Source organism: Lampetra planeri, chromosome 3 (genome assembly GCF_965212315.1).
Source record: "Lampetra planeri chromosome 3, kcLamPlan1.2.h2, whole genome shotgun sequence".
Classification (NCBI taxonomy): domain Eukaryota; kingdom Metazoa; phylum Chordata; class Hyperoartia; order Petromyzontiformes; family Petromyzontidae; genus Lampetra; species Lampetra planeri.
In genome coordinates this window covers 27,052,635-27,071,815 of record NC_136109.1, presented here as the reverse complement: position 1 = coordinate 27,071,815, position 19,181 = coordinate 27,052,635, and the positions used below count along the sequence as shown (strand labels likewise).

Below are 19,181 nucleotides of genomic sequence, written 5' to 3'. Positions count from 1 at the left end.
GGGCAAAGCAATATTATTTCCCTTGGTCTATCCATCCACTGCTCCACATTGCTGGAATTCTTCTTCTCAGTCACCCCAGGGGACAGATATTCCAAAGGAGTTTATATTGATTGCTGGAATGGGCAGTCCTGGTCGCATTTTACAAGAAACCACACACCGTGAGGATGAAAATAATGTGAGTATTTTAGGATTGGGCAACACGTGTTTAACAACGGCCGAACACAAAGATGATGCAAACAAAAAAAACTCCCGCCGGTCTTCAAACACTGACATACTAAACGGGGCAGCAAGCAATAATGCAGCCAGCTGCAAAGCGCGATGATTGCCGTGACTTGTAGCGGGGACGCCGGGACAAAAGCGTGATTTAAGCAACGCTGCGAGACGGGTGCATTGCGGACACATTCATTACTCGAGGCCGACTCGGCCAAAAAAGAATCGCAGCCCTCATCCGCGTTGGGAACACTTGTGTGCTCGCTTAGAAAGCCACGTTGAGAGGCGGTGATTCATTGCCCCTGCTTTAATCTTCCACGTGCGTTTCATTGCCTCGGCTGCCTGTTAATCTTTGTCTAATGAGGCTATTTAGCCGTGATCTGCACCGTAGTAAAAAAAATAGAAACTGTGAACCATCTGCCAAAATGTTGGGCTTGCTTATATATACACTCTAAGCCTTTGGGTTTTGTTGAAATAAATTAAGGAAGCTCCCAATTTTTATTTGAAGCTTTCGTGACTGCAGGAATCCATACTCTTTGGCTCTTTCGGTAAAAAGTCACGTGGGCAGACACAATAATTGTGTCTGCCTACGTGACTTAACCGAAAGAACCAAAGAGTAAAGCTCCCATTTGTTTGCATTCAGAACTTCCACTTGTAAAACCGCTGGGGGGTTTAGCGATCCATGCAGAAGGCATTAGGCATACGGGAAACTCATTTGCTGACTTGGGGGGTGGGGGGGGAGTCGCGGGTGGTAAAAGACCATTTAAGATGCAAAATGAATCAAGCAACCGAACAGGTGATGCCATATGAACTGCATTTATAAGAAAAAATCCGGCTCCTGAGTGAGTAATGACTACCAGGAAAGACCACGGTGGTGTCCCTGCGTGCGTGCGTCTCCAAAAATATCACCGCTGGTTCTTTCTTCTGGGACCGCGGGGCCCATAATTTACCCCCAAATTGGAGAATTGAATTGAGATGCCATATAAAATATGCCTCTCTGTGCAGAAAGTGAAAATTTCCCCCCCCCGCCCCACTCATTGTTGTTACCAAATATATAAAATGAACCAGATGTATGTTTTTTCTTTACACTCTCATTTATTTTTTATCTTACTCCAACATCGTGCATTATATAAGTTTCTACAAGTGTCAATAACCTCTGTATCGGCTGCAGACAGCCCCATGACTTGCTGAGGGAGCTCCGTTCAGTAGAACATTCCATGACGTTAAATGCTAAATGTTGTTGAAAACAACGTTTCAAATGCGGAACAAAATATCCTCCAGTAGGTCTTTGTGAGATCAAGCGCACCGTGCATTGACATCCCTGACAAAAATGAAATGGATTTTTTTTCCCTCAGGTCGTAACCTCCCCGTTAGGAGGCAAGAAGACACAGTTGTCATAAACATGCTACGAATGGGTGAAAGGGGGGAAAAAAAAACCTAAAAAGTGTTTTAAAAAATCAATAGGCACTTTATATGAGCTATGGGTGTTGCATGCACCTTATGCTGGAAATTCACAATTGTCATCAAACTAAAGTTAGGATTTGTGTTGTCTATCTGCTGAAACAATGCCATAAAGGATCCCATTTAAAATGTATGTAAATATATTTTTTCGTAATGTTCCAAAACAGCCATTCATTGCATGAATGATAAATATTATTTTAAAAATGCCCATCGAACAAAGGAAGTTGAATTGTTGGAGTCGTGATGATGTAACAACAATTGAATAATGAAAGTTCATAAGTTATTTTGAATTAAAAGCTTACAATAAAACTTTCGACAATTTATATTTAATGGTGCAGCTTCGAAAGGGACCAATTACTTTTTTTTTCAAATGATCGTAAATATTTTTTTAAATGTAATTTCTTTGGACTCACAAACTGTTTTAAAGTGGCGTATTTTTTTTGCTTAATTATATTTTGATTTATTAGCAAGTTTAACACAGGTCAAATCGCAGCACCTACAGGCATCAGCATGACCAAAAAAGGACATTATGACAATCACTGTGCTTTTGTTGGCGTAACACATGTTTCATATCCAGTTTCGTTCAACTATTGCAGATGAAAGGGAAAAAATTACACGCTTCCAGGATGCATAAGGAAATATTTAAATATCTGGCAACAATGTAGACATTTTTTTTATTTTAGTGGCGTTTATTTTAGAACTGTGATAACCTAATGATGGGTGTCTAATTAGAAAAAAAATAACTATTAATCCACAACAAAGGCACCTGAGCGTATTCAATATATCTAAATATTTAAGTGTTAAAAACAAAGTGAGTAAATCGGCAGTTTACGTGTGGTGTGGTAAAGTGTGGGTACTCCCACTTCTTCCAAGACGCCTTGCCAGCTTGGAAGAGTAGGCCAAAAACACCCTCGAGAGGAAGTCTCTGGTGGTACCTCGAGTACTTCCTCCAGAAACGGTGTGAGCAAGTAATGGCAGCGCTGCACCTTTACCTTTATTAAACAAAATAATGATTCATAAATAAATAACTGCGCTCTTTAACACGTAGTATAATCAAGTTAAGGGCCCATGTCGAAAGTGAACTTTGGATTTCCAATGGACAGACTTTACACCAACTATATGAATGTGCATTTTCCACCACAAGTTTATGGCCGTACACAAGAGATAAGCACCAGCCCATACTCACTTCAGCAGGGAACCACATGGACTTTTTTTTTAAAACAACTGAGATAAAATATTCTATGTGGGTCAATAAATAATGACGAGTTAATTGAGTATTTTATAATTCAGTCAATCTATAGTGATGATAAGTGAAATACAATGGCAAATGGATTCATCCAGTATAAATAATTATTCTAATTCTGGAACTCTTGCAAAATTTGTTCATGGGGACCCTGAATGGCAGCCCAAACAGCAGCCAAGCACATTTTGAAAACGAATCCCAGCATTTTAAGCACGGCCACTGGCTCAGTGACAAGCATGCTAACCAGCTGCTGAATTAATAACATGAACACATAAGTTCCTCAAACACAGCAAGTTCCATGCCATTTAGTGCACACAAGTCACGGTATTTTGCTATTAACGTTCATGTTTCAGCAATGGTCCATTTAAATGCTGATATCTGCTCCGTTTCCCAGTGAAATTGCCAATTTCGAGAACCAATGTCGGCTATCAGAAATCAAATGACAAAGACAGTTGCACTCAGATTGAAACTCATGGGTCATTCAATTTGCCATTTCCAAGCGGCAAAGAAAGATAGCCGAGCAAATCAGCCATACAACAAGCAACAGGCATCTGCACATAGAGTCACCGGCAGAATGTTCAGAATGAAAAAATAGCTTTGGAAGCATGGTAAGGTTCAAGCTTCAATGTTACTCGAATATTTCTTAAACTTTTCCCTTAAAAGTGATGTAAACTTTAACTGTCCTTAGTTGGAGTCACAAATGTGATCTTACTTAATTTCTGCAAGTTGCATGTAAACTAAAGTGGCTCCAACTTCCCTTTGATGTCAAGTTTATGCCCAAACGCATCACATTCCAGCCTCTTGAACCTTCAGACGTCTGGAAAGTTACTGTATTTCCAGAATTTAAGCTGACATTAATTTATTTTTATATTTAAAAAAATATCGCAAATATTCAAAACTAAATATACTCGATATGACAGCCGCTCCCAACGGATTTTACAAACGCTCTTGGCAGTCGCACAATTATGACCTACAGCGCGGCACAATTTTTTGTGCGCCACTAATTTATTTATTGGAACGTTTCTCAATTAAACCAAATCACTTCCTTCGCAGCTATATGGCCCTAACGCCACGCAAGCTGCATTGCTCACTACTCACGCTCAACAGATTTTGTTCCTCGTGAAATTATATTAAAAGTAAGATTTTCACGAGAGACTATAACTATTATGTGGTTCGTTTTAGAAATTCCATCTGTAGCATGATATCCTTTGCCAAGCTGAAGGATCGCATTGTCTGTCACCTTGTCAACGCGGTTTGGTGGCTGAGACCTAAGGCAAGGACACCCCCCCCGCCCCCATGTTCTTCTCGTTCAAGCCTTGCTGCCACAAAAGCCTTCATCAAAAACTATGAGAGGTTGTTTATCATGGCTTTGGATGACACAATTATGATCACTAGTATATTAACAGACAGGTTAAAAATGATTCATATATGTACCCAAGATTCTTCCCGCAAAAAATATTGGACTACAATTCACAAGTTAATCGAGCTTTTTTTTTGTCAATTCCATTAATGATAAACTGGCTTAAGATACATTTGTATGTATTTTTGTGTATATATTCTAGAGATTTTACTGTGGGGAAATTTAATACTCAATTAATTTTTTCCTTGAAACAAGAAGATAAAATAAGTTTTTTTTTTATCTATAATTGTTTTACATATCTTAAACTAATTTTATAATATATATTTAAAACAATATATCCATAATAGAGGTTATTTAAAACAATGTTTTCAACACACCCAGACATTTTGACGAATTTCTCGAGCAGAGCTTGAGAATGCAAATCTTAGTCCAGCAAATTATTCAATCAAAACTACCATTATCTTCCTTTTCAAAAGGAGAGCAGTTAATAGATTACAGAGTGTTTTAATGCCAACGTTTATTTGGGCACCATAATCCCAGGCTCCCTTTACAAAAGCGTGAAAAGACTAAACTCTACAAAGACGAATCATTTTACTTCAAAATTCTTCATTCTGTATGGATTATTCTGGCAGTAATACACTTAAGGCTGATCCCCGGCTCAGTGTGCCTCAAAACATTATCTACAACAATAGAGCTTGCAGATGGTCTAAATTCCCACATCTCCAACTCTGCCTCGATTACTGCTTCTTTTTTGTTTTCCATCTGAAATCCATTTTCATGCACGGCCCACCAGACACCAATGACTTAATGTACAACATTCTAACCAAGTGGGCATTTGACAAATGCAATACATAACCACCATTCCGTACAAATGATGATTTGTTTTGTGCCGTAAATTTATTGAACTTTTTTGCAATTAGTTTTGTAATGGAGAGGCCTGATGTCAGAACAACTAAAAATTACGAGTTAATAAAATACATTTTATTTTATTTGTTACTAGGTGAGAGCCAACCAAGACTAGAAGTATTGTTTTTTCAAGGGAGACCTGGGTCAGATAAGTGCAAGCATAATAATAAAAACAATTACATCGGTATTAAATCACAGAAAATTATACAGTACACAGATTCAAAACGTGTTTAGAAAATGCATATGAACACACGCTGACAAACATTGCAAATTGTAAAATGTGAACAATGATAAAAATGTGTGTCTGGTCCAGTTTTTTAATTAGTGAATATATGAAAATTTCTTTTACAAAAAAAACTGGACCTGGATCAGTGTGACAGTGGTTAGTGCACTGTGCTATGAACCTAGGACGCTAAGTTAAATTCCTGACCAATGCCAACATCACCTGATGTCTGCCTCAGCCCTGGGCCCTGCATTTCCCCAATCTGCACCGATGAGCATGGTCAAACAAATCACCAAGACTAACACGTTGTAGCGAAGCATTCATCCAGCGGTGGATTGACAAAGGGTCTAAATTGTGGCATTGTTAAACTTGACTTTCATGTTGTGACCATTTAAAAACAAGACAACCAAATGTAGTTTCCAAAAGAAAGAAAAGAGGGAAAACAAATAAACACAACTAAGTAGTGTTTACTAGGTACTGCAGGACATCTTTTCAACGTAAATAAGCTTAAATCTAGGGTTTACATTGAGCAGTGAAAGGAAACAAACAGAATCTTCTTCTGTTCTGGCTGGCATAGAGGCCAAACTTGAAAGGAAAGTAAAGGCCAATTTGTGGCTGATCGTTATCAACAACTCCTCTTTTCATCCTCACACATCAGGTTGAAACACATCAGGTTTATTGAACAAACTTCTTGAGAGAGAGAGAGAAAAAACAGGCATGGAATAACATAAGCCCCCCCCACCTTCCTGCTCCAAACTTCTGCCAGCAAAGTTAAATGTGTAATTCAACCTGGGATTAAAGTAAATATTTCAAAATAGAATTCAGCTATTGCAGCACTGTGCACGTGTAACTATATATATAACATGCATGTGAACGTAATTACGTGCGCATATTGAGGGTGGTAGTCAAAAGATCGAGATCTCTCAAACGTGCACATGAATGCCATTGTTCCACAACATTCTATATGATATAAGAAGAACAACAATGTGTTTGTTAAATAAGGAGAATAGCACGTAAAGGTAGGGGTTCTAAACAAAACGAACGTTAAGCTTGCGTGACTTCTGTTTTTAAAATGAACGACTTTTACATGATGTTGGTCCAAGGTATGGTAATCCTTACAAAAACAATGACAACATTCTTTCCATGACTACGAACACATGTGTCATTACGCGTGGCCTTTTAATGTTTTTTTTTCTACTCAATACTCTTTTTCTTTTTATATATATCACATAAAGTGGTATGGATGGGGAGCAGTGGTGCAGTGGTTAGTACACTGCAACAAAAAAACCGACGGTCCGAGTTCGATTCCCAGCAACAGGTAACATCAGTGGAGGGAAAGTTACAGCTGCACACCAATTCTACAGACCTCCTTTCCCTCGTGGGAGGCTCTCATCCAGCAGCAGATTGACTAAGGGCTGTACGTGATTATTGTAATTATTAAAGTGGTGTGCGCGTTCCTGCACAATTCACGCAGGCCTCGAATTTAATAATAACCGAGCGGCATTTTCGTTCGAAGAATGCAAAAAAGCCCCCACTCCTCAAGAGGCACAAATGTAAATATATAAATATGGTACGCGCGTACATTCTCCAGCCAAGTCAAAGGCAAAAAAAGAAACGCATCGATTTTCATGCAACACTGAGAGAGAGAGAGAAAAAAACGCCTTCTGTCTTTATCACGCATTTAAGGAAAGTGTCAGTGTAACCATTCAAGCTCTCACTACGACCCATCATCCAGTGACAATAGGAACATCCAAAACGCTCCGAGCAAGCCAATCTGCTTCGGTTGTACATTTGTACTCTCACCGAGGAATTCTATCAGCACGTAGAGCTGTGTGACCTGCACGCCTTCTCGCTGCGGTCAGTTTGGTCGACCGGGATTCCAGCCAAACACGAGGGTGATAATGGAAGGACGCATTTAGAGAAAATTATCTGATGCCGATAGCGCCCTGCGCACCTGCAGCATCTGTCAGCGTTGCCGTCGCAGTCCCTCAAACAAACCTCAACTTTGCGAGTACCCAAAACAATGAAATGTCTTTGCACTGAGCACTTTGCCGTAGCAGTTGGCCTAAACTTTATTTATACCACGCATATCAATGTGACACACACGTGGAGCTATGTTTTAGTCAAAGTGTCACCATCATCATTGTCATCATCGTCACCATCAGCCGTGATCAATCCATTGCTGGCTGATGGCCACTCTAAGCTGTCGCTATCTCTCAAGAGTAATCATTACATGCGATTCAGACTCATATTGCACGATGGCATATCACGGTAAACATATATTGTAAAATAAACATATTGTAAAATGTGTAAAAATCACGTGAAATCGATTATTTTTAATAAATGCAAAATAACAAAACACAAGCCAATGCATCACCAGAACTGGATATTAATGCACAAACAAGAGCGCAACGGGGCTTTCTCTTTAACCTTTAAACGCGCGACGAATAAACAGCCGACAGCGAGATCACAAGCATAGGAAACGACGCGACAGAGAGACATGTCCATACCTCCTCTGCGTAATCACTGTCATACCACGGCACGGAAAGGGCCACTTTGCAAAACGACAGTAGCTGAAGTGCCACCAAAACGCCACTGAACTTTTCCGAAGCAAGCTTCATCTTTCGCAACCCCCAAATTGCCTCTGCCGAGACGGCCCCCGCCGGTAGAACCTGGGAGGTAATGACCCCTCCCACCCCCGGAGTGAACGTCGCCTGGCAGCCGACGTTGCTCAGAGCTCCTCTCCCCAACTCCGCCGCTAAACTGACACCGGCCAGACCTTGCGCTACGCCTTTTTCACGGAGGAACCGAGTGGAGAGGAGGGAGGAGGAGGGGGGGTGTCTGACTTGGCGGGGGGGGGGTGTCCGCCGGATCCGTGCGGTAGATGTGGGGGGGGGGTGGCCGGGGGGGGGAGAGGGGAGGGAACTATGGGGGGGGAGCAGGCGGCGGCTGGGGGGGGGAAGAGAGCGAAACACCCCCGTTGTATGTACAGCCCCGGTTTCATGGTGCTAAGGAAACCCACCCCACCCAACTGCACTCGTGCGAGTTGGCGTCTCGGTGCCTCCGGCTTCCCACTCTGCCGCCAGCCCCGCGTGTGGCGGTGTCCCCTCTGCTCCGCTTCGCCAGACTTAGCGAGACCCCCGGGGGGAATGGAGAGGTGCCTGCTCCCCCAGCCGGGGGGGGGGGGCGTTGGCCGCCAAAGAGGCATTATTACCAAAAGCAGCACCTTCGAAAGGAGCTCTCTTCGTTGGTAAACGAAGGTTCATCGACAAATTATGAAACGGAACTACCCACAAACGTATTTCATAAGTCTCGTGCAGGCATCAATGGACTTCGGGAATCAAGCAATCGGCGAACGCACGAAACTCGCAGATGTTTTTTGGGGCGCTCGCTACTTCGGGCCGTGAAAGTCTATTTCACTGTACAGCCGAGATGTCCATGGATCGAGGCAGCAGCGCACGGTGGACATGCAGAGGTCGACCTCCTTACATTCGTTGAGTTTTCTCCGCGAAAAAAAAGTTGGCCACGGAGCAGAGCGTGAGCGAGAGCACAGAGCGAGTGCAGCCCCCCACGCAAGCGCCGAATCTGGTCTCCCGGCCCTCGTGTTACCAGATCTGTTGGATGCCTGTAAATCTTATTCACCACGCCGGGCACATTGGCTCGTTTTCCAAGAGGGCACCCTCTGTGAGATTTCTCCCTGGCACAAGGAAACCAGCAGCACTACGTCTGGCTCGTGGTGTGGCCCGTTCCCAGGGTTTTGCCCAGAACGAGCACCCCCTGCGGTGTCAGTGAGGAGCTCGCTCCAAAGGACTCTGCAGGTCTTCTTGGTTCTTTCGGTAAAGTCACGTAGAAGGGAAGTAATAAAATAATAAAAATAAAACATAATAAAATTATTCTCACGACGTTTCGGCCACAACGCAAGCAGCCGTCCTCAGGTGAAAACCAGGTCCGTCGAGGCGACAGAGTCTGGCATTCAAACTCTGTCGCCTGGCATTCAGACTCTGTCGCCTCGACGGACCTGGTTTTCACCTGAGGACGGCTGCTTGCGTTGTGGCCGAAACGTCGTGAGAATAATTGTATTATGTTTTATTTTTATTATTTTATTACTTCCCTTCTACGTGACTTTACCGAAAGAACCAAGAAGATGAATCCCTGCAGTCACGAAAGCTTTAAATCAAGACTCTGCAGGTGTCCCCAAGTTGGCACTCACTCACTGCAGTGTCGCCCGCACCCACCGCACGAGGAGGCTGCGCAAAATTCCATCAGGGATTTGCGAATATCCGGTGAGCGGTGAGTGTATCTGGTGAGCAGTGCGTGTCAGGTGAGCAGCGAGCGATGAGTGGTGAAGATCAGGCGAGTGCCTAGTGAGTCCGAGTGCCAGGTGAGCGGCAGGAGAGTGTCATGTTATACCTCGTCCAGAGGGCAGGCTGCTCTCTGGTTTCTCAATGATTTGTTCAGTTATCCCTTTAATGATAACACACTGTGATAACATAATATAGTGGGTATTTCTGTGTTTATAGAGCACTTTAAACACACACGTATTTCATGGCGCATGCCATCGTTAGACCTAAATTCAAACTCTGGTGATTAATTTCCATACTGCCTTTGGCCCATGTTTACTTATTGTTTGCATATTTTGTCAGTTTCACGATGTTGTGTTGCATATCACATGAAGTCTTTAATCACCGTAAAATTACACGAACATAATTAAATGTTAATAATATGGATCTGCGGGGAGCCGTGGTATTGTGATTAGTAGTGCACCTCACTAAAGACCCAGCAACTTGAGATCAAGTTGCTGCACGGTGAAAGTCAGTGTGACGAGTGATATCTGAACTGGGTTTTGAGACCTTGCTTTCACCACAAAGCAATGACCACCGTGGTGAAGTATGGTCAAACAACCAGATGGGAAGACCTGTATCCAGCAGTGAATTGACAAACGGCTCAAACTATTATTGTGATTATCACTACAATCTCTTATGAACAAGACCGCAATACGCTTGCGGTTATAATGATGGCGAGCACGATACCGATAGCAGTGCATATAATACCGCCACTAGATGCAAAATAGAAACAAAAAAAACCAAGCGATCCATCAGGTTCGCAAAGACGCGTGGTCCAGAATGCACTGAGAATGCGTTGCGCGTTTCAGCGGATTATAATTGCACCACGTGGCCAGGGGGCTTGCATTGCGCGACTGAAAATAAGCCCGGAGCAATGCGGTCACGGGCGGTATCGGACTGCACTGCCGGGGCCTCCGGTGGCCCTCCGATTGAACCCTGAACTTGATTTACGTCTGAGGGCAGTGGGTGTGACAGCCGAGCCGGCGGGGGGGCGGGGGGGACGCGCGGGGAGGGAGCGTCGAGTGCGTTAGGGAGAAGGCACAGCGAAGGGGTTGGTTTTTTTGTCCCACATTTTGCTCGTGTGCTACAAACGTCGTGCAGCTGAGATGGTTGGTGCACTCCATGTGGAACTGTTCCACACCTGCTGCACTTGCTCTGCCGCAAAGGTGGTTGTCCCAATCCCTGGATCACTCGCTATGCAATAACGACGACGATACACCGGCACATGAGCACGTATAGCCTCTGGGCAACGCTAATTATTTGAGGCAAATGTATTTCTCGAGTATAAGGGCTGCCCGCAAAGCATGGTTTAATGTTTTCAATGTTGCTGGCGGACTCAAGTAGGCACTCAACAAGTAGGCACAGCCGTAAGAGTGAACGGTATACTGGATGTGGTGTGCCGTGTGAGGGAAATATCTTAACGAAGCGCCAACTGGGATAAACCGGGCTGAAAATAATCCCTGCAAACGTGGACGAGCAAATGTGAATTATAAATGTAATGCTCTATTCGAAGACTGCGTTCTGCTCTGTCCGTCTGTGACCTTCACTTTGTTTAGCTGGTGAGGGTCTCTTAGGTGCGGAAAAAATAGACAGTGTTAAACGCTGCCTTCAACTTACGTGGAACTATTCTTTGTGCCTGCTCCCTCTGCTCTTTTGAACAGCCACTGAAATGTTCGCGTTACACATTTTTTCCCGTCAAAAGGCAGCGTTGGTAACAAAGGCGGCGAGGTTAACTCTGGCTTGTGTACAGGGGCATAACAAAAACAAATTATTTCCCTCCCCCCATTACCTGCCACCACTCTGCCCTTCTAAGCTCGACATCACCTTGCAAGCGCGCGCGCTCTTTTAAACCCATCGCTGGGTGCTCGTGGCTGCGAAGTGGGGGGGGGGGGGGCGCGGTGGGGGGGGGGGCAATCACGAACAGGATGTCTGACTTTAAAAACGTCAAACCACATTTGGTGAACGAGGCGTTTAATGATGGAATTTCTCCAAAAAACGCGACCGAGCGCAGCAAAGTTTGATTTGGCAATTACGTCGTGCCGCGCCTTGCGGACTAGCGGTGGGCCTTCTCCGTGCACCTGGGCCTGACGCAGGCACCTTCGCCGGCGAGCGAGGTGCACTGCCACAGCGACGTAGCGTCGCAAACCCCGCCGCTCACAATCCGTCAGCGGTGTAGCATTGCTGGCATGGGGCTTGAAACCCCGGCCCTCTGTTTGTACCCCAGTGCCTAGACCCCCTCCAAGCCCACCAGCGCAGTTGCACCGCCTGCGCACTCGATGGTAGCTGCGCTGCCGCAAATGGTGTGCGCCAGACCAGGAGGTGGCATTGAAGTTCACTCTTCACTTCACTGCCAGCCGCTGGCGGCACGAACCTGGTGGACCTTGCAGAGATGATTGCACGAGTTGGGGAACTTGCGTGAAGGGTAACTACGTTGCAGTGCAGGAAGTACGTGGCCGAACTACCGCGCGCGCGTGCTTAATTCGCGAGTTGTCTCCTCATGAGCGTGGCATTTTCACGAAGGAGACTTCGAGATCCTCTCGCACGGTTAAAGACAACACTCAATACCGAGTTGGCCAAAACGTCACAGGCAGGAACACTTTTTGGAAAAAAAGTCAATATATTAGCGAATGCATTGCGAACTTTCAGACGCTGTCGCCTCGACAGACCTGGTTTTCACCTGAGGAAGGCTGCTTGCGTTGTGGCCGAAACGTCGTGAGAATTGTTTTATTATGTTTTATTTTTATTATTTTATTACTTCCCTTCTACGTGACTTTACCGAAAGAACCAAGAAGACATTGCGAACTGTTATTATTTATTGTATTTTTTTTATATATAAATTTCAGAATTTTCTTTTCAAAATGTCACTTTTTAAATACTTGGCGCACACGATCGTTACTTAAACACGTGCGTTTTCTGTGACAGAACTATGAGCTCTCGCTTTTTAGACTCAGAATATTTGTTTTTTTTAAACGTCAATGCAGACGCACATGCGGCACACTGTAACGCGCGGCTATTGGGTCACGGAACAGCTGCCATCTCCTGAATGTAACTCCCGCGCGAACAAGAGATGACAAATACAACGTGTTAAGAAAGAGCATGGCACATTAAGCTGCAAGCTATGTGTGTAAGTTGTATGTATATTTGTTACACAGAGCAAGCGACTGTTACTGTGTATATGTACGCATGAGAACCTGCATACAATATATACTGTGTGCTTGAGCACACGTGCTGACAATAATATGCAAAGCTAGCGCGTAGATTTTTTTTCAGCAGTTGAGCTGCATAGCTCTCTGACGTATTTTTGGGAGCTTATTACAGTACATATTAATTCCTGAAAAAGCTCCCAGCACGTGGAGTGAAACTTCGGACGTCGCAGAACTGAATTCCACAGGAAGCGAAATGTCAACACATCCTGCCAAACAACAGGCGGTACAACCCGAAAATACACTGGATAAATAAGAAGCAAAATTTCTCAATTTTCTGAAGAAAAAAATCGATCCTTTTGCACCAGTGGATTTATGCCTAGCGACGTCATAGAACGTCCCCGGAGATCAGCTGATTCCGGGTCAGACGGCAAAGAGCTGACGGTGACCTGACACTCGTATAAATCCTACACGTGGGGGCTGAGCAGGAGAGGTCGCATTGGATAACCCGAAAAGCCACTCCTGCACAAAGATCCCCCGCATAGCCTCACAGACTGTTTGGGAAAGTGATGTTTGACAACACCTATGAAGGCCGGCACAGCACACAGAGGGGTAGGTGGCTAACACCACGGCCGGCCGCCTTTGTGTCCCCAGTGGTGATGTTTACACACCGCACCATTAACTCATTTGAGGCTGAGTCGACCTAGGGGAAGCCCAGGATCGGTTTAGATAATCGTCACCGGTGTTGACAGCGAGCGGGAATCGAACTCGGGGCGCGGGGCTAATGTAGTGCTAACCCCCTGCACAAATACACCACGTGTCACAGGCACACGGGGAACACACAAACATCACGCAGATGTAGCCTGGAACGCGTCTTCGTGCGTTCCATTAGTGAGCACCTATTATTATTGCCAAAACCGGGCACGAGGTGGCGGTGTAGCCAGCACCATGCTCGACCGCCTTTGTCTCCCCAGTGCTGCACCGAGATATTCACTTGAGGCTGAGTTGACTTAGCGGAAGCCCAGGACTTTTACTGATATCACCAACCGCTAAATCTTAGCCGTGGCTGGGAATTGAACTCGGCTCACCGGGTTTGGAGCAGAATGCGCCGTCAAATACATCACCATCTCCCCATTGACGCACGTGCATAAACACACAAACATGCACGTAACACAAGCGCAAATAAAACTAGCACCCAGAAACATAATACATAAACAGTGCGCATAAACAAGTTGCACGCACGCCCGTAAACCCAAAGGGACGCACAAAAATAGACGCGCGCTATTTTGCCTCTCGATTTCCATGAAAGCCAATCCGCTCCTGATACTTTTTCAGCCCAGTTGTAACCCATTGTACCAAACACAGTTTTGGTTCTGGGGGGGGGGGTGGGGGGGTGCAATGCATTCCTGGTTAATAGACAATTCTCAGACAGGGTTGCGAAAGGTACCACCGATACGCGAGTCAGACAAACGTTCCCCTTTTATTAAGTGCGCCGTTAATTTATACAAACATTACCACGGGCAAGGAATGCGAGCATTTCCAAGGTTTTTTGCTGACAAATGAATGATAGAGCACTAACAGTAAGGGCCCTGTGTTTCAAAATTAAAATAACACTCACGCTGAGCAACCACACCGACACTTTATACGCGTAAGACGTATTTTTTTTGGGTCACACTCCTTCTCGCGTGCCAAGCTAAAGGCGCGGCATCGCGTAAACTTTCCTCCGACCGAACTCGTAACCGCCGCATGCGCGCGGTTGCAACACAATACCCCCGGGCGTGAACGCGACGTTATAACACGACGTTAACACGACGTTAGCGAACGCAGCTGAAGGCGCGTCTGCGCCAACCTCATCCCCCACACCTCCACACCACGCCCACCCCCCTCCCTCCAACTATTGTCAAGTAGCCTCTCACGTGTTAACACATTTTGGCTCCATAAAAGTGGAGTGTTACCGATTTTTTTCTTCTTCTTCTTAAGCCTCTGTTGGCAACTATTTTAAAAGAACTGTATACATGTCGATGCCAAGTTTCTGACAAGCCATATAAAAGTATTAATAGCCCCCTCCCCACCCCACCAACAACAAGCACTCTACGACGACAACTGCAGCAGGAATGCAATGCAATTTACTGTAGCACGATGGTTTGGCCTTGCACTGCTGTCTCGTTAACAGGCCAAATATAGTTATCCATCTGATTATCCCCACTAGAAAATTGTTTGAACATCTTGAATTCATAAAAAGCTGTCGTCTATAAAGGTGCGCTCGCAATAATTGCTTGGCAGTGTTTTGAAATGTTGTATGACGGTGAACGCCTCGCTGTAAAATAATCGTAGCTTTTCGTTCGGCAGCAACTCAAGTTTTAATGCTCATTCTTTTTTAAGTTACAAAATTAGTTTCGGGTTCTGGAACTTTCCCCTGAAAATCCTACCCTTCCCAAACTTAACCCGAACAACCCACTTCTGACATTAACACCACCGCCATCCCACCGGGGTAACAGCCACTCTTGGTGTTATTCGATATCCGAACACCATCAACATCTATTTTTTTTATTGGCGAGAGATGCCCAGAAACTATTTAAACTATAAACTAGTTTATATTTTGACCAGGTAAGGCCCACTGAGCTGTGTAGCTCTTTTTCATAAGCCACCTGGCTGACAATTGGCAGTTTGACGAAGTGGCTTATCATGCGGAAACATATTGCAGGTAATTACTCGAAACGCACATTTCTACATCTGGAGGGGAACAAACCGAAAGAACCAGAGAAAAATCCACGGGGAGAGGGTCATGCAAACTCCAAATAGACAGCAGGCGTCATGGTCTGCATCGAACTCACGACCTCCTGCACACCGGGCGAGGTAGTTAACATCTCGCCACCGTGGCGCCACGGAAAATGTTTAGCCAATGACTCAGAGACATCCAAAACATACTTTTTATAGGACTAAGAGAAACCCACAACGTGTTATGATATGACTAAGAGAAACTCACAAAATGTCTGGACAATGACTAAGAGACACAACATGTTCAGACATGACTCAGAGACACCCAATACATTTTGGCCAAAAGTCACGGTATTCTTTACTTCAAGTATTTATCCCTTCCAGAAGGTGACATAAAAGCTGATCGCAGAGCCTTTCCAAATTGGCACATGAACAGTTGGCTAAGTACTTCGTCGGTAGCGCATCGTTGCTTGGAAACTGTTCTAGTTAAGACAATAACTCGTCTTATCCATGACATAGCGGGAGAGGGGGCCGAGTTGGGGGGGGGGGATAGCACATTTTGCTAATCATCTCTGTACCCCACTGGGAACCATTTGCCAGTAGGACACCCCCCAACTTCCAAAGTGGCTGGACCACTGCACCCCCAGCGGATACACAACGAGTAGTCCCCATTTCATTATCAGTGAAACGAGCAGCACTCACATTGTCTTAGTCATTGACCGGCCCGTGACTCGGCAATTTAATTCCGCGCTACAGGAAGGGCTCAGCTGGCCCGTTGGTCAGAGAGGCAGATGTCACATTTAGTTCCCTTGGATGACAATAGGCAGGGGTCACAGAGGTCGGCTGCCCCCGCGCCTTGGTCTTGATTGCCTTTCTCGCCGACCCGCGGTACTCATGAGAGCCGCCCAACACAAAGAGGGCCATTCCTAAGCACGGTCCGTGGGTCAACAGAGGCGTCGGTTCAGGCGAAAAAGGTCACGTTTTGTGAAAACACATTAAGAAGGGCCCAGTGCATTAACGTGGATTTGATCCGATTGCACTTCAGATGGTGACCCCAATATTATCGCAATTGTTAAGCTTTCTTTGTTCACACGTGAAACGTTAAAAGAGGAAAGGATTGTTTGTGGTCACGTAATGGAGTGCTTTTATAAAACTGGATTTGATCACGAAAAAGCAGCATAGTAATGTGCCCAAATATATTTTTTTTAATCCAGCAGGTATTGCCTGCTATGTCATATGGATTAGAAATAGAGACACTGACAAAGGAAAATCGAACCAAAGCTGTGAAGAAAACAAAGAGGCATTGAGAAGAGCATTCTTGGAATCGCCTGAGAAAATAGAAACAGGAACACATGGATCAGAGAACAAACACAAATCAGAGACATCCTCTTGACTGGTTCAAAAAAAGTGGGCTTGGGCAGAACACACCATGGCACGAAGGGACAAGACCGGTGGAGATGGAAAGGCAGCCACATGATAGAGCACGCCCGCGAGGACGATCGTCATGGTGGTGGAACGATGGATGATGGCAACCGGAAAGCCATGAGGGAGGGTGACAGCACATGTGGAGGCCTTCATCTATCAGTGGATGAACTATGGCTGATGATGACGACGATGATGAGTTCAATGATGAACGTAAGCAAAATTGAGATGCAGCTACACGCACGTTCGCTGTATAACTCCAGCGTGCATTCTAGAATTCCTTTGATGTCCACCTTGATTTTGTGAGTGCGATCAGCGGAGAGCGGGTTTTCCCTCCAGGCCAGTGTTCTCATTTGCACCTCCGTCGTGGTCGCTGCGTCGGCGTGCTCTGCGCACGCGACACCCGGCACCGGCTACCGGAGGCGGGCGGGCGGCCCAGCTAGAGTTGTGGGAAAAAGATGTCCCACAAAGGCTCCTTGCCACTGTTTGACAAAAGGGTTGACCTTCGATACGGATGGGGCAACGGCACTCGAAATTAAAATTCCCTCTGCCTCACGGCTCCGGCCACTTTGGATGCTGTGCCGCGTGAGGACAGGGGTCATCCTCTCCGGGCAGCTAATCTCAAACACAAACTGTTCCATTGTGCGGCGAGCTAAAACAACGAGTGATATATGTACCACTCCGTCTGCACGGCTGAAGTACAGTACGGAATTCTCAAATGCTAACGCCAACACGGCGGAACAAAGAAGTTTTGTTTTTTAAATGGAGAAAGTTAAAGGATCCCTTGAACAGAGTGTCAGCCAATGAAAATGTTGCCCAACAGAAATTACGGCTAATCTTGGCACACACAGAAGTGTGAAGAGACGCCCATAAAAAAAAGACGGTACGAGTTTCACAAAGCGGCACAATTGTCACGTCTTAATTGGCAGGCTCGTTTCCTTCAATTAATCATGGTGGTGACAAGTGAAAAGTTTTAACTTTTTTTTTACGCCGGTAGTTGCTCGCTTTCATTTGTCATGGCAAGTGTTTCACCGGAAGGGAGGGGTGGCGCTGCAGTGGTGAGCGTGCGGGGGCTATGGACGTGACGACCCAAGTTCGACTCCTGGCCGTGACCAACGTCAGTGGCAAGTGAAATCAAAACCGGTCCTGCAAAAGCCCCTTCACCAACCCGTACTGACCAACGCGGTGAAGTAGGGTCAACAGCCTTCGCGACCGACACGGGGCGTGAGGAGGTCTTCATCCATTGGGAATTTTATAACGTGCGATTTTTGTTTGTTTAATCGGGTCAAAAAAAAACTTAAACGGAGCAGTGGTCAAGGCCGCAGCGCGAACCGGGCGTCAACTTGGACGAGGGCGGCATCTGCTTTATGCTGCGCAACATTCGTGGCGCGACAGAAATTCTTCGCTCTCTCTCTCCAACCCCCTCTCCGCGCGCAGTTTCATCGCCGCAGCAAAGCCACGGGCAAGAGGAGGCATGTTGGGCCCTGCTGGGGGGGGGGGGCGCGACCCCGCTGGTTTCTCTCCACTTCATTGCCCTAAAGATTTATGTTTACATTCGGTGGGGGGGGGGAGTAGGGCCGGAGAGGCTGGGAGGGCACTCTTCGGGAATAGACACGCAAGGGTGGGCTCATCTGCAGTCCGTCACAGTGGTATGTAAATGAACACAAAATGCGACGGTTAATTTATTGTGAAACTCGTTACTGTTTGAAACTGGGGGGGGGGGGGTGGTTCAATCTCTTCCTCCTCTCTTCTGCCCCCCTTAACTTTTTTTTTCCCGCCCTCCGAGACTGTGTGGTGTTCGTGACGGCCGACGCGGGACGGATGCCGGCATACCGTAAATAATCGCGGAGAAGAAGGAAAAAAAAGGGGAGGGGGGGGACACAAGACGGGGGCAATTGCACCCCCAGGAAGAAAACTAAAAGGGGGGAGTAGGGCCCCCTCACAGGGGATAGTTGACCGCCCACCGCGGGCAAAGTGGCGTGGAGAGAGAAAAGATTCCGCCGGTGTTTTCGCCGGCCAGCGTATCGATCGTCACCGTCGCTGACTCCAGTGGTGCGGCTTCACACGGCGCCCTCTACTCGGCTCCACCACCCACCCCTTGGCTGCACGTCTCGCCTCCGGGCGCTGCGGTGGCGAGATGTTCACTACCTCG

The 19,181-nt window shown here is 45.9% G+C and overlaps 1 protein-coding gene across 3 annotated transcripts in view; it reads right to left on the bottom strand.

Moving 5' to 3' along the window:
• The window catches only part of THSD4 (thrombospondin type 1 domain containing 4), a 147,423-nt gene that overhangs the window by 38,168 nt on the left and 90,074 nt on the right, over nt 1-19,181 (bottom strand). Inside the window, exon 1 of one of the 3 annotated variants that reach the window (XM_078592525.1) lies at nt 7,914-8,148. The exons of the other annotated variants lie outside the window; for them this stretch is intronic. Coding sequence (XP_078448651.1) covers nt 7,914-8,024 — 111 coding nt within the window. The 5' untranslated portion in view covers nt 8,025-8,148. Of the gene's footprint in view, nt 1-7,913; nt 8,149-19,181 lie in introns of those variants that run through there. 3 annotated transcript variants of the gene reach the window in all.